The following is a 26,936-nucleotide window of genomic DNA, read 5'->3' as shown; positions in this document are numbered from 1 at the left end:
ACAGAAGTAAGATGACAAATATTTATGGTTTTCCCTTCCTTTGCTTTCCGAGGTAAGCGGGGTCCCAAGGAAGATCTGTTTCTTTTGCTGAGTGGGGTTTTAAAAGGAAATATGTATCGAGGAAGTGGAGAGAAGAGGCTCACAATCTTGAAGGTGGAGGCAGTAGTGGGGAGAAGAGGGAGGGGAGAGGAGGGTCCAGATTTGTGACTGCAGTGGGGAGGGGAGGCAGTGTGTACAGCAGACTCATCAGGGTTTTAGCCTCTGGGGAGAGAGGGAGAAGAGGATGTGAGGTTTCAGCAGTTCCTGCGAGGCATGGATCTGTGGGAGAGATGTCTGAGCATGAATTTAAAGACTTTCAGTGTGATGTGTGTAATGGCCTCCCTTCTGCCCTCAAGGAATTTGGGGGAAGATGGATGCTTCCTTTCTAGCCTACTGACAGTGAGATTTTTATTTATTTTAGAAGTGACAGCATGCAGAGCGAGGAGCAAAAAGGCCCTCATCACATTGTGTGGTTAAATACCCAAGAAATAAAATCAAAGCTTAGCCAACAGTAGAGCTAGCTATTTGGGCTATTTTTCTTTCTGCCAAACTATAATATCCGTAATGTGTATAGATGGCTGTATGGAATCCAAGGCCACGTTTTATTTTTGATCACATCTGGGGAGACAGGAATTCAGGAGAAAGTGCAATAAACCTCCAAATTTCCCTTCAGAATGGCTATGCCAAGAGTGTGTCCATCTATCTAAAGCCTCCCAGCTCTATAGCACTGTGGGAAGGGGAGCCGAGGGTCGTGGTGGCACTCTGCATTGCTGCTCTCCTTTGGCTTCTGTTATTACTTCCTCTACACCTGTAACCAGCCCAAAGGCCTGATGATTGGCTGTTCTGACTCTGGGAGAAGGGACAGAAGGACCTCCACCAATCAGGTTTGCCCCTCCCTTGCCTCAGAGGCTCACCACTTTGTGTGAGTATTTGGTGCACAAAGGTAAGAATGCAAGAGTTAAAGGTAAGTATGAGAGAGAAAAATCTTCAACCTTCAGCCAGTCATTCCTGCATCTAATGAAAAAGAACTACATGTTGAAATAAAAGTGCTAACACATTCCAAAGAGCCCATTGAGGTCTGTCCCTCAGTACTCATCAGAAGATATTACTAAGCTTGACAACAAAGAAATAAATCACAAATAGTACCTCAGTAGAACTCACTATATATAAACTAAAAACTTTCGTATGTCCAAAAATGCTATGGAACCATATTTACAGTTTATTTGTAAATGGTTTGAAATAAAAATTAGATAGAGATAGAGAAAGAAGATTAAAGCAAATGCGATAAAATGTTAACATTTTAAGACTTAGGGTAAAAGATGGCTTGGAATTGTTTGTATTAATTTTGCAACTTTCCTGTAAGTATACAATTATTTCAAAGGAAGAAAAATTTAAAAAGGTTAAATATTGCCATAAACAAAAAGAAGAGATATGTATTAAATTGAGAAAAATATATACACTGTTTATGATAGAAAATGAATTAATTCCCTAATATCTAAATCATTAAGAAAAAGACAAATACCACAACAGAAAAGTTAAACAAACAGGTTACATTACAAAAGGTGAAGTTTGAGTCACCAATCAATGTGTGTGTGTGTGTGTGTGTGTGTGTGTGTGTGTGTGGTATACAGTCAAATTTATAATCAAGAAGAAAAATATAAAGTTTTGAAAGGCTTGATACAATTTTGCCTAATAAATTCCCTCCTCAAAAACAAATAGGCTAACTGTACCGAAAATTTCTACATTTGGAGGGTATATGCTTAAACGGAGGCTGAACTGCTGTTGGATGTCTCAATTGGTCCAATAATCTGGCTAAAATTTGAAAACAGAAAAAGTTTTTAAAGCCGTTCAGTCCCTTTGACCTATCATTTCTTTTAATATAGTAGAGTTTATCCTGAGGAAATTATCAGAAAGATGCAAAATTATGTACAAGGCAGTTCATTATATATTCATCACGTCAATACATATGTAATAAATATGTATTCATCATATATTATTTATAACATTATTATGTTAATAGCCTAACAATCAGGGACTATATCACCATATGATGAATTACTAAGTGGCCATGAACAAAATCCTTTTGAGGAAGCGTGTTTATTGACAACAGGAAATGTTAACAATATGTACACTGTTAACATTAGTTATTTTTGAATGGTGTCATTATTTTGCAGTCAGTAACCTTTTGAAACCATGGAGAGCCATTCTATGTAGGTTGTAGGACATATGCACCACTGTGACTCTATTTCTGAAGGAAGAAATGGCCATTAAGAAGCAGTTGAAAAAACCTAAGGGACACCTGAAGGTCTACCTTTGAAAAATGGCATGGGCTTCACAATTTCACCTTTGAGAAATGATATGGGCTTCACAATAAAATGCCGAGTTTTCCCAACTTAAATGTTTTGTCTGACTCTGAAAAACTTGTTCAGTAGGACAGTCTCAAAACACAAAATGCATTGCCTCAGTATTCACTTTTTCTTTATACTCAACCATCAGTGTATGTATGCCTTACTTTATGAACATGTGATTTACAAATATTCAAATTTTAGAAGTGGAATGGGAACTAGGGATGAATGCTTTCACTTTCTCATTTAATAGGTAAGGGATTCAAGATCTAGGGAGATGAAGTGACTTGCTTAGTTAACTTAGCAAAAGAAGACTCTAACTTTGATATTTAACATTTAGCATATTCACATCTTAGCATAAATTCCCCTATGCTGTTGATCGTGGTTTAATCCAAAATAGAGCTCATATATCCATAACACATAAACAGGTTCTACAATTAATGAGAAAAAGACAAAAACTACAGTGGGCAAATGGACAATAACTATGAACAAGCAAGTTACAGATGCAGAAATGCGAGTGGCGAATAAATGTGTAAAAATTGCCCAAACTCAGTAGTAATAAGGGAAATTTTAAAAAACCCATATTGTTCTCAATTTTGCTTAACTAATGAGCCCCATCCAAAGCAAGCTCACAAGAAACAGTACAAAGATCACGTGGCGGAAAATATTGGGGTAACATCTGAAAGCTCCCATCTATCTTGGCACATATCCCTTCCCTGCTACTGAGGGATACTCAAGAATAATGCCTTGACAAAGAAAATACCTTCCCACAGGAGGGAAGTTAAACAAGCAAGTCACAAAGAAGTCTGAGTTAAAAAACTGAATGGGTAATATATTATTCACATGAAAGGCGTCATAATAGAGTGACTTTAAATTATTGGAGGCCCAGTTTCAATGAAAACATCAAATACTTTGCCAGCTTTATGCCATATCCTAATTTCATACAGCCAGGTTCAGCGCAAACATAATAGGTCCTTGTTTTTGCCTCTTCCAGCACAGTTTGAATTCTTGGTTTCCTGTTCTGTCAAGGCCAAAAGCCTCTAACTTTGGTATTTAACATTTTAGCTACTCATATCTTAGAACAAATTTCCCTATGCTGTGGATCATGGTTTTATTCAGAATAGAGCTCATTATATTGTCATCAATGTCAGCAGAATTTCCCTCATATTATCTAGGAAGTGATGCTTAATTCCAGACTGATAAAATACTCTATTAAGGTACTTTCTTACTTCCTTCTTTAAGAATTGTATTTGTTTTTTTCTTGTTTCTGCTGAGGTTGGAAGGAATTGTATTTTTCGATGAATGATTTCATATAGTCCTAATTTCAAATTAGGTGGCGTAAAACAGTGAGAAAATTTTGGCAAAATCTGACTCTACTGTAGCTGATATTAAGTAACCTCAAAAAATAAACAATTATTCATTCGAGTTAGTGCAAAGTACATAAATTTAATAAGCACTGTGGTTGAAAGAGCCTACAAAAATATGCCTTCTTCATCTGAAAATGCTGACCTGTTCTGTTTTAGGAAAATAGATTCAATATTAACTACTGATCTTTTAAAAAATGGTTTTCTTTTCATAAGGGTTTAATTGATTTCCTGTGTTGAATAGCAGTAATATTACCTACTATGCTTTTCAAAGGAAAAAATATACATATGTGGCCTTTGAAGTATGCTCCTAGATCAAGCACTTAGTTCTGACAGCTTATAACTTCATTATGGTCTCCCTTTGGGTTTTTTAAAACATGTACCCTAAGCCCACTGCAATCAGAAGAGTGAAAAGAACATTGTTTTATCTCAAACACAAACAAGGGCATTTAAAGTAATGATTTTCTCATCTGAGCCCACTAACATAAACGGTACATATCTATATATACACACACACACACATATACTTCAGACACATGTATGTGTGTCTGGAGTATGTTTCTTTTGAAAATAGAGCTACAATTAGTTTCTCCACTATGAAGCAAATGCTGGAAGTGAAAACTCCCTCCTCCACTAGGAGGCAGCTGGGGTTCTGGCTCAGTCTGCGAGCAAAGCATCCCGGCTTCCAGAAGACGGGCTGAAAAGCTGGCTTCCCCTAGAGCTGTCTGCGAGTGGGCCTAGATTCCTAGCTCAGCTCTCAAGCTCACTCAGCCTTGGGGGTTCTGCTCAGTAATGAGATGGTTTGCCCCTAGAAGGGAACTGCCTGGACCACCCTGGACTCTAGAACAAGGGTCCACAAACTATGGGCCAAAGCTGACCTGCTGCCTGTTTTATACATTTCTAGTAAACCACAGCCAAGCCTATTTATTTATATATAGTCTATGGCTTTTCATGCTACAATGGCAGAATTGAGTAATTATGACAGACACTGTATGGGCTGCAAAGCCAGAAATATTTATTCACTGGCCCTTTATAAAACAACAAAAATTGCCAGAGGGGCTGATCCAGAGGGGCTGGAATGAATGGTCACTCTGCCTAGATGAACTGCGCTGTACTTAGAACTAATCCCCACAGCAGGCGAAGACCATTTTATTACCTACTTTTATACCATTGTTTTGCCATTTCATATGTCTTGGGGTATGTTCTTTGAGTCTAAACCTTTGGACACTTTTTCAGGTGGGCAAATTATCATGGAGTAGAGAGCCATCCTTATAGCACCTGCTCTCACACTGTCCTTTATCAGAAAGGAATACTGTCCCTCGAGTTTGCAGCGTGGCTACCTGCTGTCTGGTATCTGTGTGCTCACACCTGTGTGTGCTTGCGAAGACTTAGGCCATCACTCCTTCTGACTGCGATTCCCATTCATCCCAACAGAAACATTGAGGCTGTAGCTAAGGTTGAATGTGTTTGTTTATGACATAAGGAGTGCGATTTTAGCGGCGGCGAATTTGACCTACTTGGCTGTGGAATAGATGTCGGAGTGGGTGCATTTTGGTGCCTGTTGATGTGAAATAAGATATGTGATTCCGATGCCCTTACCTCCTACAGGCATGAATCATTGTGGCTTGCCCAGGCACCCCATCTTTTTGCTGTATCAGGAGCTCCAGTATGGGTGGGTAGAGAGGCTGGGCAAAGATGCTGGGAGAGATAAAGTTTATGGTCTTTGGGAGGCTTCAAAACTTTCAGAAGGCTGAGTGGCAACTTCCCGTTGCTTCAGTTTCTCAGGTCTACTGGATAATAAGCTCTTGGAGCAATCCATCCTGCATGTTTAGTTCATCACTGGGTGATGACATGAATAGATAACCAAAGGTCAGGCTGCATCCTCGACACACAGAGGTCTATGGGGACCTGCCGTGCTGCCATGGTAACAAAAAGGACAGTGGTGGGCTTGCTGCTAGGCTGGAAGGTATGTAGCTGAGGTCATAAACTGACAGCTCGTGGCTTGATTCTAGTTAGCAGACATATTTCGGCTGAGCCATACGTCTATAAGATTTTTATAAGTTATTTGCTAACATCTAACATCTAGGTTATTTCATTTAAAATCTGAATTTCCAACTTCTCTTGCAAATTTGAAATCTGTGGACACATGGGGCTCCATTCCTTCTTGTCAGTGATTGCTTACAGTGGGCGATGGCTTCCCTTTAGAAAGAACTAGAGTTCTCCAGCTTTGTTTTTCCTTTTACCCAACCTTCGCCATCACTGGCGTTATCGGCCTGTTCCCTCGCACCTTTGAGTGTACAACCATCGCTCTATAAACTGCACAAAGAATTTGCACTATTGCAACCTTGTATTCCTCCAAGATCATTCTGTCTCTCCTTTGACCCTTGCTAAGAGTTTTGTAACTGACTTATACCTTACATGACCTAATCATATTCCATTCTGACTCTACTGCTGAATGGAATAAACAGCCAACTTTTGAAAATATACACTTTCGGTGGTCACAAAGTATGTAGAGCCATTTATTATATGAATTGGAATGACTGTAAGAAGTAAACATACACTGTGTGCAGTGGCTCACTGTAAATCCAAGCACTTTGGGAGGCTGAGGTGGGAGGATCACTTGAGCCCTGGGAGGCTGGGGCTGCAGTAAGCCATGAGTGCACCACTGCACTCCAGCCTGGGTGTCAGAGCAAGACCCTGTCTCAAAAAAAAAAAAAAAAAGAAAAGACAATAGCAAACAGTGTTCAATGGCTAAAGGATGGCTAAAAATGAATAGTCATTTCCTCTCCATCACCTTTCTGGGGAGGATGCATCTTATAACGTCAGAAGAACATGGAAGTACATTTGTAGGGATGTATTCACAGGATTTAATAATACTTATTGGTTTGGAAATAATGGTTGCTGAAACTCGCAAGTTAATCTTTAAGAACCTATAATTTCACTTTAGGTGGAACAAAAATGAAGACAACAAAGAAAATGTTAAAAAAAAAAGATACCTGTCATACTGTTGGGAGTCATAGGTTAGTAATCATTCTGGATCCCTTTTTTCACTGACATCTCCTACAAAGAAAAAATACAAAAAAAAAAATCACAGATTACAATCTGCATTTTCCATAATGGTTTTGTTCCAAACAGTATCATATGCATTAATTACCTTGAAGCAATATTTGTTACTCTCAACTCAGAACTGGGGACATTGAAGCACAGGTGGGCTATGTGATATGTGTAAATTTGTAAGACCTCTTAATTTTCATCTCAGGGTTCCTTCTATAAACATGTTTTAAAAATAAATTTTTTTTTTAAGGTCAAATTTTTCCATCTCGGCTTTTTAAGAAAGCTACCAGCCCACTGATATGCTGTTTATCCCAAGAGTGGCTAAGATGTAAGATGTATTAACATCTCTAATCTAGATCTTGCTTCTCCAGGTGTGGTCTGTGGGCCAGCAGTCTCGGGATTGCCTGAGAGCTTGTGAGAAATAGAAAATTTGGGCACTCTCTTAGTCAGAATCTGCATTTGGACAAGATCCCCAGGTGATTCATGTGCACTTTAAAGTCATAGACACACTGCCCTGGAGAACTGAATCCATATTCTCATCTGCCCATTTATGACTTCTCCTCATCAGAACTGAACTCCTCCGCTCACCACTACCTTAATGAGATCCAAGAGCAACAGAGAGACTTGGCCCTCAGGCTGGGGATGGAGGCCTGGTGCGTGTCAGTGACCAGAGGTGCCCTGACCCAGGGAAGAATGCTGAGGAAGGCCGCACACAGACGGATGACACAGATGGACACTGGCCGGTGATGAACCTGGGTCACAGCCCTTCAGCATATTGCTGGAGACAGATTAGGATTAGGTTTCTTTTTCTGGAGTGTGTTCTCTGGCCAGTGGTAGATGGTGGTAGCATGTTGGCTTAGGAATAGCACTGAAGCCTGAGGTATGGGCTTGAGGTCCAACGTTGTCATATACTACCAGCTGTGGGATCAGAAGTAATTTCAAAGCACTGGAAACACGATTTCTCCAGTATAAGATGAGGAACTGATACTTGTTCTGCTTATTTCACAAGGCTGGTATTTCTGAGGTTTGAAGATGATGTGAGTGGAAGTGCTGGGTAATCTACAGTGCACTGTGCACATGAAACGGAGGAATAATCTTGTTAAATAACTGGTTGGAGAAGAAGAAGGAGGAGGCAGAGGAAGTGTGTGGATTATGTTTTCAACACAGATTTATACATAGCCATTCATGCTCTGTCTCCACATCTAATGCTGCAGCAATGACTTCAAACCTCGATCATACTTCTTGTCCCATTCTGTGGAAATTACATGTTTACATGGCTGCCTTTCCCACCAACTGTAATCTCTTTATGGCAGACACTTCCTTTCTCATGTTTATATCTTCTACACTGAGCAGAATGTCAGATACATAACAGGTACTCAACAATATATGTTGAACAACTAAATAAAATAAGATTAATGAAGTTGACATAGCAAAGTGTAAGCTGCCAAATTGGCATCCGATGCAGGGGATGAGTATTCACTGCTAGGAAAATGCACTCTTGCCTCAGATTAGCTCGTCAAGGATCTCTACCACAAGCCCTTTGTCCCATCCTTATTCACCTGTCCAGCAGCGTTTTGAGTGAGAGGCATCAGGTTCTGAGATGCCTTAGGTGAGAGCACAGGTCGTATCTACAGTATTGCGGGTCCTGACCCTGTTGCTCCTCTTAGAAACTGCGCTGCCATTAACCTCCCCCTCCCAACCCACAGAAGCTGCCACGTTTTCACGTGCTACCACTCCTGAATATTCTAAAGAGGTGGAGGAACTTGGCTTGGACTGTGCCCCACCATAGTGCCCCACCTCTGGCCAAACTGGCTCAAGACTTGAAGTGGACTAATAAGATGATTTTTCAGGATGAAAGAAAGGGAGGGAGTGAGGGAGAGACAGAGAGATTTTATCTAGATCCTCTCTAGGGACAGAATTTATCAGAAGTTAAAATTCTAAAACTGAGACCATATCTCTCAGCCACCTGGAAAAAGTCCATTTGAAGGTGACAGAGAGGATCCATCTGACATTCACAGAGAGCCTAAAGTGGAAGGAGAAAGCTGTGGTGCCTCTCAGCTCCTCCTGAGGCCCAGCTGTGTCCTCTTCTGCCCCTCCAGGGATTTGGCTACTCAGTCCTTCCTTGGATGCTCTCAGTAAAATATTACCCTTTTTACAATAAGCTGGTTTGACTTAGGTTTCTGTCACTTGCAACCAAAAGAATCCTGACTGATAATATTAAGATACAACATTAATACAAACATGTCAGCACAGTTTTGTATGCTTTTTATTGTCTAGAAGGCAAAGCTATAAAATCCCAGTTATGTCCTTATGATATCATCAGTTAAAAATATCTTCATTTTCAAAATTCCAATTGAAAAGGCATATGAACTACAGGCAATTATTGTGTGTGGGGCAGAAAGCACCTAGGAACAGGGAAAAAAATCTTAATTCTTATTAAGACTTTAAAAAGTGTTATCACCACAAAATTTGGTACTAATGTTTTCTTTTTAGTACTATTTTCCTTCAACCATAGTACAATTTAGTACTTTAGTATTTTAGTGTTACTATTACTATATAACAGAAATAGTATTACTAATAATATTAATAGTATACTAGTGTTACTTTTACTGTAGTATTTTGGTATTATTTAGTATTTAGTAGTATTTACTACCATTTTCCTTCAGTGAGTTCTAGAGTTTTCAATGTAATTCCAGTAAAGCTTCTAACAATCCCTCAGAGAAGGCAGGTGTCCCTGGGCCTCCCTTCCTGGTCTCCTATCCTATGTGGTGAGTGTTGGTAAAGTGCTCTGTATTGAGGAGGGGAATCCCAAGATGGCCCTTTCCACAGCCATGGCAGAGGCCTGGAGCTCACCAGCAAATCATGGGATCAAAGGAGAAAACAAAGTCCAAAAGAACTTAAAAGTAAAGCAAGCTGAGTTTCTTTACTTGCCAGGAAGGAAACAAGCACAGCAAAGGGCTTTGTAGGTCAGGGAGGAGGAAGGGTCAAGGACTTGATGGGTTAGAACGGGGTGGCTATGCTAATGAAGGATTGATACCTAGCACCTGTGTGTCATTCATTAAAACATGCCCTGTTTCTCTCTGGTCAGGGAAGTGTTTTCAGTTAGATCCAGTGCGGGTCGGTGTACCACGGCCCTTCAAAGTCGATGGTCCTTTCACCACTTCAACAGTTCAGCACCAGGGGAAGGGAAACGCCATTCCATTTAGTCTTCTAGGCAAGTGCTACCCAAGTGGAGGATATTCCTTTGACATGGGTCATTCATTTGTTTGGTTATCGTGAGACCTTGGTTGAGGCTACTCTGTTCAGGCAATGGCCTAGGTTTTATTCAAAGACAACACCGTGGCCTGTCCACAAGCAGCTTCTAAACTAACAGAAGGAGAGAATTGCACCAAATAAGTGCAAACATGTATACAGGTTTCACCCTACATGTCTCTTCAGAGTGGACTGGGGCCATGAGAGAAGGAAAGGTTATTTCTACTTGGGCTTATTTGGGGAGGATTTTGAGTGGAGGTGACCCCAGGCCTTTCGGCCCTTCTTTTAAATAGACTTCTCCTCAGGTTATGATTTAACTCTTTGTTCTCATCCTTGTGCTCCTAAGGCCCATGGACTACTCTGAAAGGAATGAGCTTCATACAGAAAAACTGGGTGGTGCCTTTACGTTACGCAGGTTTTAAGCAGGGGTGTGATGTGACCCAATGTGTGTTTTGAAAGCTTTCCAGCAGCTCGTGGGTGGAGAGCAGACTGGTCAGGCCACGGAAGGTCCAGAAGAGAGAAAAAGGTGCTGGAGTTTGAGTGGAGGTGGTGGAGATGGTGAGAGGGCTAGGTGTTTAAGTGACATTTAGGAGGTAGAAACAAGACTTGTGAAGAATGTGATAGGAGCATTTAACACTGGGATAAACACCACAGATGCAGACAGGTTAAGATTGGAGGCTCTCTGCCCTCAAGGAATTTACAATCCATTTTATAAGCTGGTTGGGAAGGAACAGCTAAAAATAAAAGTCACAGATGCCATGTGCCAAGGGGTGGTGCTGAGAATCATACAGGTGGAGCCTTCCTCTGCCAGTTCTACCCGTTCTCAGCCCAGTGCTGTGTCCCTTAAATAAAGCTCATTCCACTCATTGGAAGAGTAGAAAAGCATTCACCTCTCAAACACATAAAATGTGTTTGTATTTTAAAAATACAAATGATGGTAAAGTTATTATTGAATCCTCTGAAACTGAAAAGTAAATGGAATTATTATCAGCACTTAGTAAATAGGTCCAGGGACTGTGGAAGGCCTTGGGCTCCATGCCACACTGTGAACTGTGGCTGCTGCTAATTACTCTAACAGCATCTTGGGCGGCATGGACAGAAATATAGCTGGGCACTGTGGCATGCACTTGATACTCTTAGCTACTTGGGATGCCAAGGTGGGAAGACTGCTTGAGCCCAGGAGTTTGACACCAGCCTGGGCAACATAGTGAGACCTTGTCTCAAAAAAAAAGGAAAGAAAGAAAGAAAAGATAAGAAGAAGGAAGAAAGAAAGAAAGAGAAAGAAAAAGAAAGAAAGAAGAAAGAGAAAGAAGAAAGAAAAAGAAAGAAAGAAAGAAAGAAAGAAAGAAAGAAAGAAAGAAAGAAAGAAAGAAAGAAAGAAAGAAAGAAAGAAAGAAAGAAAGAGCGAGCCTGTAGGACATTGGTCAGACCACATGTGGGCTGCTACATTTTAAGAGGGATGTCTCATGTACAATATCCTGGCCAATGGAAAACATATCTTACGGAAACATTGAAGGAAACCTAGAAAAGGGAAGAGTCACATGAGGGGTAGACAGTGGTCTTCAAATATCTGAGAAGCTGTCACGTGGAAGAGAGTGCAGGCATGTTCAGTGGACAGAGGACGGTGGAGAGATGCTTGGAGACTACTGAGGGGCCTTTCCCTGCCCTACCTGACATCTAAGAAGATACATGTCTCATAGGCTGGGGCGGCCACACAGAAGAACACAGTCTCCTTACCTTGCACTGCTTTTTGCTCTCAGGGCATGTTAAGCCTCTCTTGAGAAGACCTGGGTCTTTAAGCTGCAATAAAGTAGGCGCCGTGTATATGAAATGGCTCCAGGGACAAGCTAAAATCCTGTTCCATGTCCCTCACTCCCTTCAAATTCTCCTTTAAAGCTTCATTCTTTTTTTTTTTTTTTTTCCATTTTTTTAAAAATTTATTATTATTATACTTTAAGTTGTAGGGTACATGTGCATAACGTGCAGGTTTGTTACATATGTATACTTGTGCCATGTTGGTGTGCTGCACCCATCAACTCGTCATTTACATCAGGTATAACTCCCAATGCAATCCCTCCCCCCTACCCCCTCCCCATGATAGGCCCCTGTGTGTGATGTTCCCCTTCCTGAGTCCAAGTGATCTCATTGTTCAGTTCCCACCTATGAGTGAGAACATGCGGTGTTTGGCTTTCTGTTCTTGTGATAGTTTGCTAAGAATGATGGTTTCCAGCTGCATCCATGTCCCTACAAAGGACACAAACTCATCCTTTTTGATGGCTGCATAGTATTCCATGGTGTATATGTGCCACATTTTCTTAATCCAATCTGTCACTGATGGACATTTGGGTTGATTCCAAGTCTTTGCTATTGTGAATAGTGCTGCAATAAACATACGTGTGCATGTGTCTTTATAGCAGCATGATTTACAATCCTTTGGGTATATACCCAGTAATGGGATGGCTGGGTCATATGGTACATCTAGTTCTAGATCCTTGAGGAATCGCCATACTGTTTTCCATAATGGTTGAACTAGTTTACAATCCCACCAACAGTGTAAAAGTGTTCCTATTTCTCCACATCCTCTCCAGCACCTGTTGTTTCCTGACTTTTTAATGATCGCCATTCTAACTGGTGTGAGATGGTATCTCATTGTGGTTTTGATTTGCATTTCTCTGATGGCCAGTGATGATGAGCATTTTTTCATGTGTCTGTTGGCTGTATGAATGTCTTCTTTTGAGAAATGTCTGTTCATATCCTTTGCCCACTTTTGGATGGGGTTGTTTGTTTTTTTCTTGTAAATGTGTTTGAGTTCTTTGTAGGTTCTGGATATTAGCCCTTTGTCAGATGAGTAGATTGCAAAAATTTTCTCCCATTCTGTAGGTTGCCTGTTCACTCTGATGGTAGTTTCTTTTGCTGTGCAGAAGCTCTTTAGTTTAATGAGATCCCATTTGTCAATTTTGGCTTTTGCTGCCGTTGCTTTTGGTGTTTTAGACATGAAGTCTTTGCCCATGCCTATGTCCTGAATGGTACTACCTAGGTTTTCCTCTAGGATTTTTATGGTATTAGGTCTAACATTTAAGTCTCTAATCCATCTTGAATTAATTTTCGTATAAGGAGTAAGGAAAGGATCCAGTTTCAGCTTTCTACTTATGGCTAGCCAATTTTCCCAGCACCATTTATTAAATATGGAATCCTTTCTCCATTTCTTGTTTCTCTCAGGTTTGTCAAAGATCAGATGGCTGTAGATGTGTGGTATTATTTCTGAGGACTCTGTTCTGTTCCATTGGTCTATATCTCTGTTTTGGTACCAGTACCATGCTGTTTTGGTTACTGTAGCCTTGTAGTATAGTTTGAAGTCAGGTAGCGTGATGCCTCCAGCTTTGTTCTTTTGACTTAGGATTGTCTTGGAGATGCGGGCTCTTTTTGGGTTCCATATGAACTTTAAAGCAGTTTTTTCCAATTCTGTGAAGAAACTCATTGGTAGCTTGATGGGGATGGCATTGAATCTATAAATTACCTTGGGCAGTATGGCCATTTTCACAATATTGATTCTTCCTATCCATGAGCATGGTATGTTCTTCCATTTGTTTGTGTCCTCTTTGATTTCACTGAGCTGTGGTTTGTAGTTCTCCTTGAAGAGGTCCTTTACATCCCTTGTAAGTTGGATTCCTAGGTATTTTATTCTCTTTGAAGCAATTGTGAATGGAAGTTCATTCCTGATTTGGCTCTCTGTTTGTCTGTTACTGGTGTATAAGAATGCTTGTGATTTTTGCACATTAATTTTGTATCCTGAGACTTTGCTGAAGTTGCTTATCAGCTTAAGGAGATTTTGGGCTGAGACAATGGGGTTTTCTAAATATACAATCATGTCATCTGCAAACAGGGACAGTTTGACTTCTTCTTTTCCTAACTGAATACCCTTGATTTCTTTCTCTTGCCTAATTGCCCTAGCCAGAACTTCCAACACTATGTTGAATAGGAGTGGTGAGAGAGGGCATCCCTGTCTTGTGCCAGTTTTCAAAGGGAATTTTTCCAGTTTTTGCCCATTCAGTATGATATTGGCTGTGGGTTTGTCATAAATAGCTCTTATTATTTTGAGGTACGTTCCATCAATACCGAATTTATTGAGCGTTTTTAGCATGAAGGGCTGTTGAATTTTGTCAAAAGCCTTTTCTGCATCTATTGAGATAATCATGTGGTTCTTGTCTTTGGTTCTGTTTATATGCTGGATTATGTTTATTGATTTGCGAATGTTGAACCAGCCTTGCATCCCAGGGATGAAGCCCACTTGATCATGGTGGATAAGCTTTTTGATGTGTTGCTGAATCCGGTTTGCCAGTATTTTATTGAGGATTTTTGCATCGATGTTCATCAGGGATATTGGTCTAAAATTCTCTTTTTTTGTTGTGTCTCTGCCAGGCTTTGGTATCAGGATGATGTTGGCCTCATAAAATGAGTTAGGGAGGATTCCCTCTTTTTCTATTGATTGGAATAGTTTCAGAAGGAATGGTACCAACTCCTCCTTGTATCTCTGGTAGAATTCAGCTGTGAATCCATCTGGTCCTGGACTTTTTTTGGTTGGTAGGCTATTAATTATTGCCTCCATTTCAGAGCCTGCTATTGGTCTATTCAGGGATTCAACTTCTTCCTGGTTTAGTCTTGGAAGAGTGTAAGTGTCCAGGAAATTATCCATTTCTTCTAGATTTTCCAGTTTATTTGCGTAGAGGTGTTTATAGTATTCTCTGATGGTAGTTTGTATTTCTGTGGGGTCGGTGGTGATATCCCCTTTATCATTTTTAATTGCGTCGATTTGATTCTTCTCTCTTTTCTTCTTTATTAGTCTGGCTAGTGGTCTGTCAATTTTGTTGATCTTTTCAAAAAACCAACTCCTGGATTCATTGATTTTTTGGAGAGTTTTTTGTGTCTCTATCTCCTTCAGTTCTGCTCTGATCTTAGTTATTTCTAGCCTTCTGCTAGCTTTCGAATGTGTTTGCTCTTGCTTCTCTAGTTCTTTTAATTGCGATGTTAGAGTGTCAATTTTAGATCTTTCCTGCTTTCTCTTGTGGGCATTTAGTGCTATAAATTTCCCTCTACACACTGCTTTAAATGTGTCCCAGAGATTCTGGTATGTTGTATCTTTGTTCTCATTGGTTTCAAAGAACATCTTTATTTCTGCCTTCATTTCGTTATGTACCCAGTAGTCATTCAGGAGCAGGTTGTTCAGTTTCCATGTAGTTGAGCGGTTTTGATTGAGTTTCTTAGTCCTGAGTTCTAGTTTGATTGCACTGTGGTCTGAGAGACAGTTTGTTATAATTTCTGTTCTTGTACATTTGCTGAGGAGTGCTTTACTTCCAATTTCGTGGTCGATTTTGGAGTAAGTACGATGTGGTGCTGAGAAGAATGTATATTCTGTTGATTTGGGGTGGAGAGTTCTATAGATGTCTATTAGGTCTGCTTGCTGCAGAGATGAGTTCAATTCCTGGATATCCTTGTTAACTTTCTGTCTCGTTGATCTGTCTAATGTTGACAGTGGAGTGTTGAAGTCTCCCATTATTATTGTATGGGAGTCTAAGTCTCTTTGTAAGTCTCTAAGGACTTGCTTTATGAATCTGGGTGCTCCTGTATTGGGTGCATATATATTTAGGATAGTTAGCTCTTCCTGTTGAATTGATCCCTTTACCATTATGTAATGGCCTTCTTTGTCTCTTTTGATCTTTGATGGTTTAAAGTCTGTTTTATCAGAGACTAGTATTGCAACCCCCGCTGTTTTTTGTTCTCCATTTGCTTGGTAAATCTTCCTCCCTCCCTTTATTTTGAGCCTATGTATGTCTCTGCGTGTGAGATGGGTCTCCTGAATACAGCAGACTGATGGGTCTTGACTCTTTATCCAGTTTGCCAGTCTGTGTCTTTTAATTGGAGCATTTAGTCCATTTACATTTAAGGTTAAGATTGTTATGTGTGAACTTGATCCTGCCATTATGATATTAACTGGTTATTTTGCTCGTTAGTTGATGCAGTTTCTTCCTAGCCTTGATGGTCTTTACATTTTGGCATGTTTTTGCAATGGCTGGTACCGGTTGTTCCTTTCCATGTTGAGTGCTTCCTTCAGGGTCTCTTGTAAGGCAGGTCTAGTGGTGACAAAATCTCTAAGCATTTGCTTATCTGTAAAGGATTTTATTTCTCCTTCACTTATGAAACTTAGTTTGGCTGGATATGAAATTCTGGGTTTAAAATTCTTTTCTTTAAGAATGTTGACTATTGGCCCCCACTCTCTTCTGGCTTGGAGAGTTTCTGCCGAGAGATCTGCTGTTAGTCTGATGGGCTTCCCTTTGTGGGTAACCTGACCTTTCTCTCTGGCTGCCCTTAAGATTTTTTCCTTCATTTCAACTTTGGTGAATCTGGCAATTATGTGTCTTGGAGTTGCTCTTCTCGAGGAGTATCTTTGTGGCGTTCTCTGTATTTCCTGGATTTGAATGTTGGCCTGCCCTACTAGGTTGGGGAAGTTCTCCTGGATGATATCCTGAAGAGTGTTTTCCAACTTGGTTCCATTTTCCCCCTCACTTTCAGGCACCCCAATCGGACGTAGATTTGGTCTTTTTACATAATCCCATACTTCTTGCAGGCTTTGTTCATTTCTTTTTCTTCTTTTTTCTTTTGGTTTCTCTTCTCGCTTCATTTCATTCATTTGATCCTCAATCGCAGATACTCTTTCTTCCAGTTGATCGAGTCGGTTACTGAAGCTTGTGCATTTGTCACGTATTTCTCGTGTCATGGTTTTCATCTCTTTCATTTCGTTTATGACCTTCTCTGCATTAATTACTCTAGCCATCAATTCTTCCACTTTTTTTTCAAGATTTTTAGTTTCTTTGTGCTGGGTACGTAATTCCTCCTTTAGCTCTGAGAAATTTGATGGACTGAAGCCTTCTTCTCTCATCTCGTCAAAGTCATTCTCCGTCCAGCTTTGATCCGTTGCTGGCGATGAGCTGCGCTCCTTTGCCGGGGGAGATGCGCTCTTATTTTTTGAATTTCCAGCTTTTCTGCCCTGCTTTTTCCCCATCTTTGTGGTTTTATCTGCCTCTGGTCTTTGATGATGGTGATATACTGATGGGGTTTTGGTGTAGGTGTCCTTCCTGTTTGATAGTTTTCCTTCTAACAGTCAGGACCCTCAGCTGTAGGTCTGTTGGAGATTGCTTGAGGTCCACTCCAGATCCTGTTTGCCTGGGTATCAGCAGCAGAGGCTGCAGAAGATAGAATATTTCTGAACAGCGAGTGTACCTGTCTGATTCTTGCTTTGGAAGCTTCCTCTCAGGGGTGTACTCCACCCTGTGAGGTGTGGGGTGTCAGACTGCCCCTAGTGGGGGATGTCTCCCAGTTAGGCTACTCAGGGGTCAGGGACCCACTTGAGCAGGGAGTCTGTCCCTTCTCAGATCTCAACCTCCGTGTTGGGAGATCCACTGCTCTCTTCAAAGCTGTCAGACAGAGTCTTTTGCCTAAAGCTTCATTCTTTAGCTGAGTGATCTCAGCTATTAGGGAGCGTGCTCTCCTCAAGAAATGTAATGAAAAATTTCATTTCCATTTAATTATATCACTTGCCCCTCCCCTTGAAAAATGGGCAAGTGATTTGGTATATATTTTCAGAGGGTTCACAGATACTTCACAGGTGCAAAATCTACTCACGGCTGCCATATTAAGCTTTGGCTATGGACTTGATCAATCTTAAAATGCAGATCGCTAATGGAAAAGATGTAAGTTGATGTAAATGTGATCTAGTGAATAGAATGAAAAGGAGACACAAGAGCTATTTTTGGTTGGGAGCAAAGAGAAGAGAACCTACAAGCAGTAGATTCCTTTGTGGGTGGAAGATGAGTTTCTAAAAACAAGCCTGGAGGCTGAAGAGGAATCCATCAACCCAAGGATCTGGTATAGGGCTGTCCCATTAACCCCATCATGGGACACCAACTCAGGCTTTAGATCATTCAAGATGAATTACTCATGGAGCCCACTCCTGCAAGGCTTAGGTGAAGAACCAACCTGTAACTCAGGGACAGAAGAGCTGAACAAGAGGGATAAAAGATGTGTTTGAAGGCACTGAAGAGACTGTGATTAATTACACCTGTATGAGGGAACCCAATGGTGATACTTGAGTTTGGCTTTGGAAAAATGAGCTGGGATTTTTTTCCAGGCAGGGAATGAAAAGCATGGCTCAGAAGCACCAAAAGAGCAAACGGTATGTGATTGTAGGAGCGGGGCAGGAAGTGACTATGAATGACGCTGCAAATGCAGTTTCAGGCCAGATGGTGAATGGTCTTGAAAGAATTGCTGTGGAACTTGGGCTTTATCCCATGAAAAACGGGGAGCCCTGGAAAGTCTTCAGGCAGTGATCTGGTGTGAGAAAGGCAGCCCTGCTGCAGTGTGGAGGAGGCCTGCTTGGGAGGCTCACCCTTTGGTGGCACCTCTTTGAGTGGGATCATTGCTATTAGGTTGATGCAAAAGCAATTGCTGTTTTTGCCATTACTTCTAATTGCTTTTGTTTTTGCACCTACCCAGCACTTTCCTGTCTCAGTATTCAAGGTCACAAGGCTAGACCAGTGCCAGAGAGAACACCTGAACTCCTTCTTGTAGAACTCCAGCGCCCTTGCCCTGACCACACAACTTTGTCCCCTTGCGTTTCCTTTCTCTGTATCGAAACTACAGCACTGAAGGGGCGTCTGTAAAAATTACTCCATGAAAACTCTTTCCACATAGACCTAGTGAGTCATTGTTTATCCAACCTGTGCACTGAATCAAAACATGCTTCCCCTCACAGCTCATCATCAACCTTTTCAGAGGAGAGGGGTCTGTGGCCTTTTCAAACTGTCTTCCTTAGTTTTTCTTCTCTGTGGCTGTCTCAGGAGGACGGGTAGCAGAGTGTCATGCAGACTGATGTATCAGATGATGAGATGTAACAGGGCTCATCTGTTAATACTTCGGCAGGTGGTTCATGGGCAGCCCAAGGAAGCCATGACTAACTGGGTTGGGGGCTGTGGGTTGGGGAACCTTCATTAGAAATTCTCTTGGTTCATTTTAAAAGGTCAGACCCCTGAGTGTTATGTTATTACATACCCTAGCCTGAGACCATTAAAACTGGGAAGACCTTCAGAGAAGGACACATCCATCTTCTCACCTGGCATTGAGGTGATGCGCTAGATTTCCTAAGAAGTTGCCGTGTAAGAGGGGGGCATAGCTTGGGGATGTGTCTTGAAGTTGTGTTTAGGTAGCAAGCAATTATTTTTATGAAGTTTACTTGGTATTGTGGGGTGCTGGGCATGACTGGAGTTCATGGGATGGGGCTGAGCCCCTCGCCCCACCCTGTCCCCACTTGAGCCTTCTCACAGCTCTGTCTGTGGCATCTGGAAGCACAGCTGAATAAATGCAAATGGCTGTCCCCCCAGGTGGTCTGCACCCCATGCTAGGAGGGCAGTGAGGCTGCGGATCTCTTAGGGGTAAAAGTGGAGTTTCCCCTTCTTTTCCTCTTCCCCCTCACAGGAGGAGAGGGAGAGCTATACATCAAACCTTTGACCCTGTCATTTGGGAAATATTTTAAAGAACAAGTCCAATCCCAGGTATGGGGGAAAGGCTCCTGGTCTGGGCATCATTCCAGATGGCTTTGGGTCTCAGTTTAGTAGTTTGGGGATCATGGACAAGTTCCTTTAACTCTCCAGGCCTCATTTGTAAAGATAAATCACAATTCCTGCCCTCTCAGGGTTATGCTGAGGACAAAAGGAATTGGAAAATGCCTGTAAATTTAAAAGGAGGACACAAATGTAATGTATTGGGAGACTTCTTTATTGTTATAGGCATCATTATTATGATCTCCTCATCTCCTGGCCAGCCTCAATCATCCCACAGGCATGGGGGACTGAAGCTCTTGCCTGGTCTAACTTCAAGGCTCCCTGAGGTCATTTAAAGACTCAAGAACAATACAGAGTCCATCTCCCCAGATGCCGTCATCACCAAGATTAAAAGGAGGTGAAATTGCTTCTCCTTCACCCACCATTCTCCTCTTGCAAGGCTGAATTTTACCTTTTGTGAAAAAATTTTTTCCCTCTCAAGGTTACTTTGCATGTTCATTTAACCTTGTTATGGGGAGTAAGAAAGTTTGGACACAGAAATAAATTTGTTCCCAAGTCTATAGCATCCTAAGTGCAGCCCCAGCTGTCCTTCTCCGAGGCCTTTGCATTTTAATATTAAATCTAGGACCCAATGAAGTGAATAAATAATGGTTGAATTTCTCATGATAGGAATCAGTTAAGAACTCAAATAGGAGAACAGAGGCAAGGTGTTTTCAAATCATACCACGCTGTGATCCACCTTTTGTATTCAGTAAAACTAACCCTATTTGGGAATGTAGTATCAAAAAATCAGTAAGAGAAAACATATGAAAAGCTAGTGTAGTTAGACTGGGCATGAGGCTAGAGAGGAACATAAGACTCTGAGTTAGTAAAAGTGTGGAAAACTAGTGAAAGCTCTGTCAGTCCCGTAGCCCAGGTATTAATCTGAGTGGGTCACCTCTTGGAGGGGAAGGCAGTCAGAGTCTCTCCATTGGGTGTGGCAGGAGACTCACGCCCCACATAACAGACTTTAGCAAATGACTGTTGAATGGCAAAGCTATACTTTTCATTTTCAGATTTTCAGGCAGTCTCTGTAAGTGTTTTGACTTCAGGAAGGGAGATAATTCAACCAGGGTCTGTGATTGAAACTGAGCTTCATTTGCTGTCGCTGATATTTCTTTCTGTTCTTAGTAAAATAATTCACTTTTACTTCCACTCCACCCACTCTCTCAATTCAAGTTCAACAGTCTCACTCTAGAGTTCACTCTACTCTTTATGTTAGTCAACATCCAGGCCAAATCATCGTCCTCTTCTCTCTCTTCACCTTCGCCTCTCCTTTTCTACCTCTCTCCCAGGCAAAGTCACCATGGCATGTTGCAAAGAGCATCGGCCTCGCCACTTAACTATGGGATACTGAGTCAGGAGTAACCATTCCCAAAATGGGAATAAGGCCGTACATCTCAAAGGAGACATTGGGTTAAGTGAGACGTGCGCCCTTAATCGACGGTAGTATTCTACACCCTTCCCTGCTGGGTTCTGGGGCTACAAGCAGAGTAAAATCTGATTCCTGTGTTGAGGACTAGGGCAGCAGTGGTAGAGGTGGAGTGGGCCTTAAACAAACATAGCCCCCTGCAAATCTAAAAGCATCAACTACATCTAATTTATTGTCACATTGAGTGAAACATGGAACACTTTTAAGCCAAATAAGGTAGTGATATAAAAGTAAAGAAGAAAACAGCCAGTAAAAGTTTTATGAGACCAACTTGAAAGGACCAGCTTGGCCACCTGCTGTTTATAGTGCAGTTTCCTTATGGCTGTCTTTCTCTACAGGTGGCCTATCATCTCTGAACACTCCTGAGAAATGGAAGATGGTCTCTTAAGAGGGCAGCCCAGAGGTAGTTTGAGGAAACGTCTGACAGCAGGAAAACACTTCGACAGATGCCCCTTTGGCCAAAGCATGCTGTTAAAACTGACTCTAGTGACACCTGGTGGAGAGTAGGGTAACTTCTCCCTGCTAAAGAAAGGCTGTGTGTGTGTGTGTGTGTGTGAGAGAGAGAGAGATGAACGGACTGGAAACACATTCATCATGTCAGGGAAATTAATTCCTAAGGAATGAGGGTACCATGCAAAACCACCAGATATCAGAATATGTAATTGTGGTTAGGTGACTCACTGAGACACATGCATGAAAAACAACAAACAAGAATGTGAAAATAAAACATTAAGACTGCAGCAAAGGATTTATTATTGATTTTTAAAAAGAGTTTGATAACGAGTAAGACAGTAACAAGCAATCCACTCCCTCCCGCAACCCTGGATGGCATCATAAGAAAAGACTCTAGTACTTGATCACTTGATAGTATCATCTGAAATTTAAAAGAAAATTCAATCTTGTCCCAGCGAGACAGTGTCTCTCAGTCTGAGTCAGTGCTCTGCTGCCTCTGGAATCTGCAGTGAGCTCCTTCAGATTTTTATCCCTGGGATAAAAATAATAATCTTCCTAAATGGGGTGTTACGAGACTGCTGTGCTCCTAAAATTCCCTTGAAGATGAAGATAAAATTATCCTAATAAATATAGTTATAACTGTTCACTACTTCTTCAATGTCAAATGGGGGTCAGGGGACATGGCGCTACATTGCAAAGCTCTTGCAGAAATTGACTTCAGAAACTTTGTCTCCATTCTCACGCATTAGGTTCCTTTTTTCTTTTCTTTTCTTTTTTTTTTTTTTTTTTGAGACAGAGTCTCGCTCTGTCACCCAGGCTAGAGTGCAGTGGCATGATCTCACCTCACAGCAACCTCTTTCTCCTGGGTTCAAGCAATTCTCCTATCTCAGTCCCCTGAGTAGTTGAAATTATAGGCACAAGCCACCATGCCTGGCTAAGTTTTGTATTTTTAGTAGAGCCACGGTTTCACCATGTTGGCCAGGCTGGTCTTGAACTCTTGGCCTCAAGTGATCTGCCCATCTCGGCCTCCGAAAGTGCTGGGATTACAGGCATGAGCCACTGCATTCAGTCACACATTAGGTTTTTGTTTGATTCTGCTTGGTAAAGGTTCTGTTGGCTCTTTATCAGAAATTCCAGTGGTTTTCTGTAAGGTGTCAGGTGCATGGTATAGCACACACAGCCTGAATTTGTCTTTCAACAGTGTGTATCAAAGGTGATTTTCAGGAATGCACCAGAGCAATTATTAGTTCAAATCTGCAAGAGTTAATCCATCCTATTTGGAACACTAAATGAGAATTTAGGTCATCATTATTATTATTTGATGGAGTCTTGCTATGTTGCCCAGGCTGGTCTCAAACTCCTAGCCTCAAGCAATTCTCCTGTCTCAGCCTCTATCATTATTATTATTATTTTGAAAAATCACAGGAGCCTTGGTTAAGGGTTGTGTCAGGGAGCTGGGATGGGTAGATCTGGGTAGGAAGGTTATAAAGGAAAGAAGCCCCTCAAAGATGCTAATCGTTCTCATTTTCTTTTAGCTTCTCCCCTGCTAATATTTAACCTCAGAATGTGTATTTCCTGCAATGCGATGGCTTGAATGCATGAGCCTGCCATGCAGTTGTGTACAGTTGTGTGCACATGCAGAACGTGTGCAGTTAAACTATACTTGGGGGCAGTCATGCTGTAACAGAAATTCCCAACTTTCTCAGTGTATGCCACGCTTAGTGTTTCAGTAATAATTTTTACAGTGACCCTTGGTCAAAAGAAATACTTAAATGCCCTGTTTATGAAGTTATGAGATCCAAACAGCTTGATAGTTGGATTTGCATGGTGTCTGACAGTTGTTTCTGGGTTTCTCTCAAAAATTAAAAACATCCCACTGTATTTCTGTGGGGTTGCTGTGGTACCCAAGGTGCTCCGGTACAGATTTTGGGAACCATGGCTGTAAAAGCTTTGAAAATCAGTGAAAAGTCTAAAAGTGTGATTTGCATTATCTCCTTTCACCCCTCACTCTTTGTGAGACCATGGCCACAATATTTCACCTAAAGGTGCCATTTAAAAGTTTCATACAGCCGAGTGAGTCGGCCTGGCTTACCACTGTGGCATGGAGAATATGAGAAAGAGACACAGAGTGAAGTCTTAGCAGGATTTAAGGCAGCCCTGGGAATAAATCAGGCTTAGTTATTATTCAGTAGTTTACTGAGCCCACATCATATGCGGAGGCTATGACAAAGAACCTAAAAAGTAAAAGAACACAGCCCTTATATCATCTGAGAAGAGGATGCAATAGGTCAGATTATCACTGGGAATTACACGGATGCCAACCATAGCTGAGAAGCTGGCTACATACTGAACACTTCACATTCTTAGGTAAAAATCACACAAATAAGCACAAGATGTTCAACATGTTGGAAGAGTTGTATGAATACCTCAATAGATGAATACATGACCGGTTGCCTGCATTCCAGTTCTGTTCTGCTTCTGACTTACAGGTAGCAAGGAGCTACCTATAGCGTAAGCCAAACTAGTGTCTTTCAAACTTTGGTGAGCATGTGAAGGGCTTGTTAAAACCAACTGCTGGGCTCCATTCCCAGAGTTTCTGATTCAGTTAGTTTGGGGGTGGCCTAAGAGTTTGCATTTCTAACAAGTTCCTAGGTGATCTGGACATACTTTCCAGGGCCCACATGTTGAGAACCACCAGCCTGATCCATTTAAGAACATGTTGGAGGAACTAAGGAGCCATCCTGGTAGGCTATACTCACTCAACACATGGCAGGCACCCCCACCTCTCCATCCTGACCTGCACATGGTTAGCCTTCTCTAGAACATTTCCAGTGAACGGCAGCTTACTCTGGCCAACACATCCAGTTCTGTTGGTGGACTGTGCCCACTGAGGGCCACTTGCATTTTAAATGGGCACAGCTGAATTTGGGACACTCAAGTCCTGTGGCAACAAAATGGCAATGTGGCACAATGGGAAGGGGACTGTACCAATTGGGCGCTTTTATTTTGTATTTTCCAAAAGATTGGCTTTGCACTCTGCTTACTTGTAAGTATGGGCACAACCACAAAGGATGCAGAAAGGTGTTCTCAGTTCTCAAGGAGGGGTTTTCACAGCAGAATCATCTGAGGAGCTTTGCTCACTATCTCCAGGCCTGGGCCCAATAATGTGTACTTAGAAAAGGCCACTCAGGTGATTCCGTTGACACCTTCTGCTCACGGGAGAAGTGCTTGAGTTTGAGCGTGGAGACAGGTCACCCTACTGTCACCTCTTAACCCTACAGCCATTTGCTCTGCCACTGCGAGCCCACATGTGTATGTCTCACTGTATTATGTCCGGCTCAACATCCTCAGGCCTACAGAGAAATCTATTCTTGTGCCTCTTGTTACCCTTCCTTGGATGGTGGCAGTCATGGCCAGTGTGGCTTATCCAAAGCACATGGCCAATTAAAACTCATTAGCTAGGTGCTAGAGAACAGATCCAAAAAGGGGTACCTGCTATTGCACCAACAAACCAAGTGCACCTTTCTAGTGGACTTCTATACTGAACCCTCCTCGCCTGCCCCTTGTCTTTATTTTCTTAGAGCAGGGTTCTCAAAGTGTGCAGACAGCAGAATCAGATCACTGGGGAACAAGAGAGCAATGCAGATGCTTGGCCTGTATCCCAGACCTCATGGGTTATAAACTCTGAAGGTGGGGTTTGGGGCCTGTGTTTCCAATGCATGCTTGAGTTTGAGAACTACCGCTTTATAGTTTTGGTGCACTCCCCTGCCCACCGCCACAAATTAGAAGGTCTTCAAAAGGTGGGGACCACCCTCCTTCCTCCCCCAACAAGTTAGCACAGTGATGGGTGCATAGTAGGAACTCAAAAAACATTAGTTATTTCTTGAAGCTAGGGCAGCTGTACTGCCTGCGCACAAGAGTGAATAAACATCCCCTTGGCGTGCCACCTCTGAGAGGTTGCCAACACTGGGTCTCAATTCTCTCCCATTTCTTATGGGTTGTATTTTCCATATTTACAAATCAGCTTTCCCTAAATCCTCTCCAAGATTTTTACATTCTTTTCAGCTCAGGAAGCCAAAAACAAGATGGCATGTTTTAGCCAATGTCTGTTTCCTGCTGGGGGGGGAAGGGCATTTTTGCATGATTCTTAAATTCCATACTCCCAGCATGGTGATTATTTTCCGAACAATAGAACCAGATTGCTGATTCATGTTCGGCTCACGGCTCCAAGCATTTTTTTTTTTTTTCCTGCTGTACTTGTGCCGATGCGACACAATAATGTTCTATTCATCCCTCTGAATTAGAAATGCCAGCAGCTCAGATATGCAACTGAAGAATCCCCCCTCCCCTGTGGCTTATTTAAAGCCTTCCCACAAATAACACATTTTGAAATATTAGACGGTGCTCACTTTGAGCCATTTGGCTTGGGCAAGGACAGTTAAACCTTATTTTTTTTTCTCAGCTGCTCCTTGCACAATGCCTGGCACACTGTCACTATTATTCTTAAACACTGTTTGTTGAGTGAATCACATACCCTCTTCTAGAGGTTCAAGCCTTATCCTCCTCTTCTGCCCTGATACGTTACAATAAGCCCTTTCTTAGGTGAAGAGAGAAAGCCCCGCTCTCACATTCAGAGGCTCGTGTTTGGATCCAGCCAAAGAATGAGATTGACCTCAAGGTCTGATGATCCAGGTGGGCTCCAGCCAGACCCATCCCAGTTTGCACACTGTCTGCAGCACCAGTCCTGCCACTGCTATAGCAGCAAGATCTTTGGCTGCCTCTCAGCACAGCTTTGCCAATGAGCAAGTGGGGTCATCTGTGGGGTTTTTGTTTCCTAGCCGCAAAGTCAAACCAGGGGGACTACTTAGTGCTCTGAAAGCTCTATGGTCAACCTGGCTTGCACATCAAAATCACCTGCGCATCTTTGGGGGAAAAAAAAAAAAAAAAAATCCCAGTGCCCAGGTGCACTCCAGGCCAATTAGTGTTTGCAGCTCAGGCCTCAGTGTGTAAAGCGGCCTGGGTGATTCTGACGCGCAGCCAAGGTTGAGAGCCACTTAGGTTTAGAGGCCCTAAAGTAGCCTCTAAAGTAGTATCCAGGGGTCTCCTGCAACTGCCCTTGCCCCTCCTCATCTCTGCTTAAAATGGCATTCCAACAGTTAGAATACGATTCCGCTGCTGCCACCCCTCTGCTCACAATCCCACTGGCTCCCCCAAGGATCTGCGACATCTGTCTCTCTGTCTCTCCTCTCCCAGTTTCAGCTTCACCAACTCCTTCCTATTCCTCAAACATGTCATATGTGGCCCCTGCAAGAGGGCCTTTTGTGTCAGGATTTTTCCTTGTCTGAAA

The 26,936-nt window shown here is 42.0% G+C and overlaps 1 protein-coding gene across 17 annotated transcripts in view; it reads right to left on the bottom strand.

Annotated features, from left to right (window-relative positions):
* Window positions 1-26,936, bottom strand: part of LOC105488927 (thyroid hormone receptor beta) — a 381,615-nt gene that overhangs the window by 103,201 nt on the left and 251,478 nt on the right. For 14 of the 17 annotated variants that reach the window (XM_071090815.1, XM_011753445.2, XM_071090812.1 and 11 more), the window contains one exon: window positions 6,745-6,808. The exons of the other annotated variants lie outside the window; for them this stretch is intronic. In XM_071090815.1, the coding sequence (XP_070946916.1) occupies window positions 6,745-6,766 (22 nt within the window). In that variant the 5' untranslated portion in view covers window positions 6,767-6,808. The remainder of the gene's footprint in view (window positions 1-6,744; window positions 6,809-26,936) is intronic. 17 annotated transcript variants of the gene reach the window in all.

This window comes from Macaca nemestrina, chromosome 2 (assembly GCF_043159975.1).
Source record: "Macaca nemestrina isolate mMacNem1 chromosome 2, mMacNem.hap1, whole genome shotgun sequence".
NCBI classification, from domain to species: domain Eukaryota; kingdom Metazoa; phylum Chordata; class Mammalia; order Primates; family Cercopithecidae; genus Macaca; species Macaca nemestrina.
This window is presented reverse-complemented; position numbering and strand designations above follow the sequence as displayed.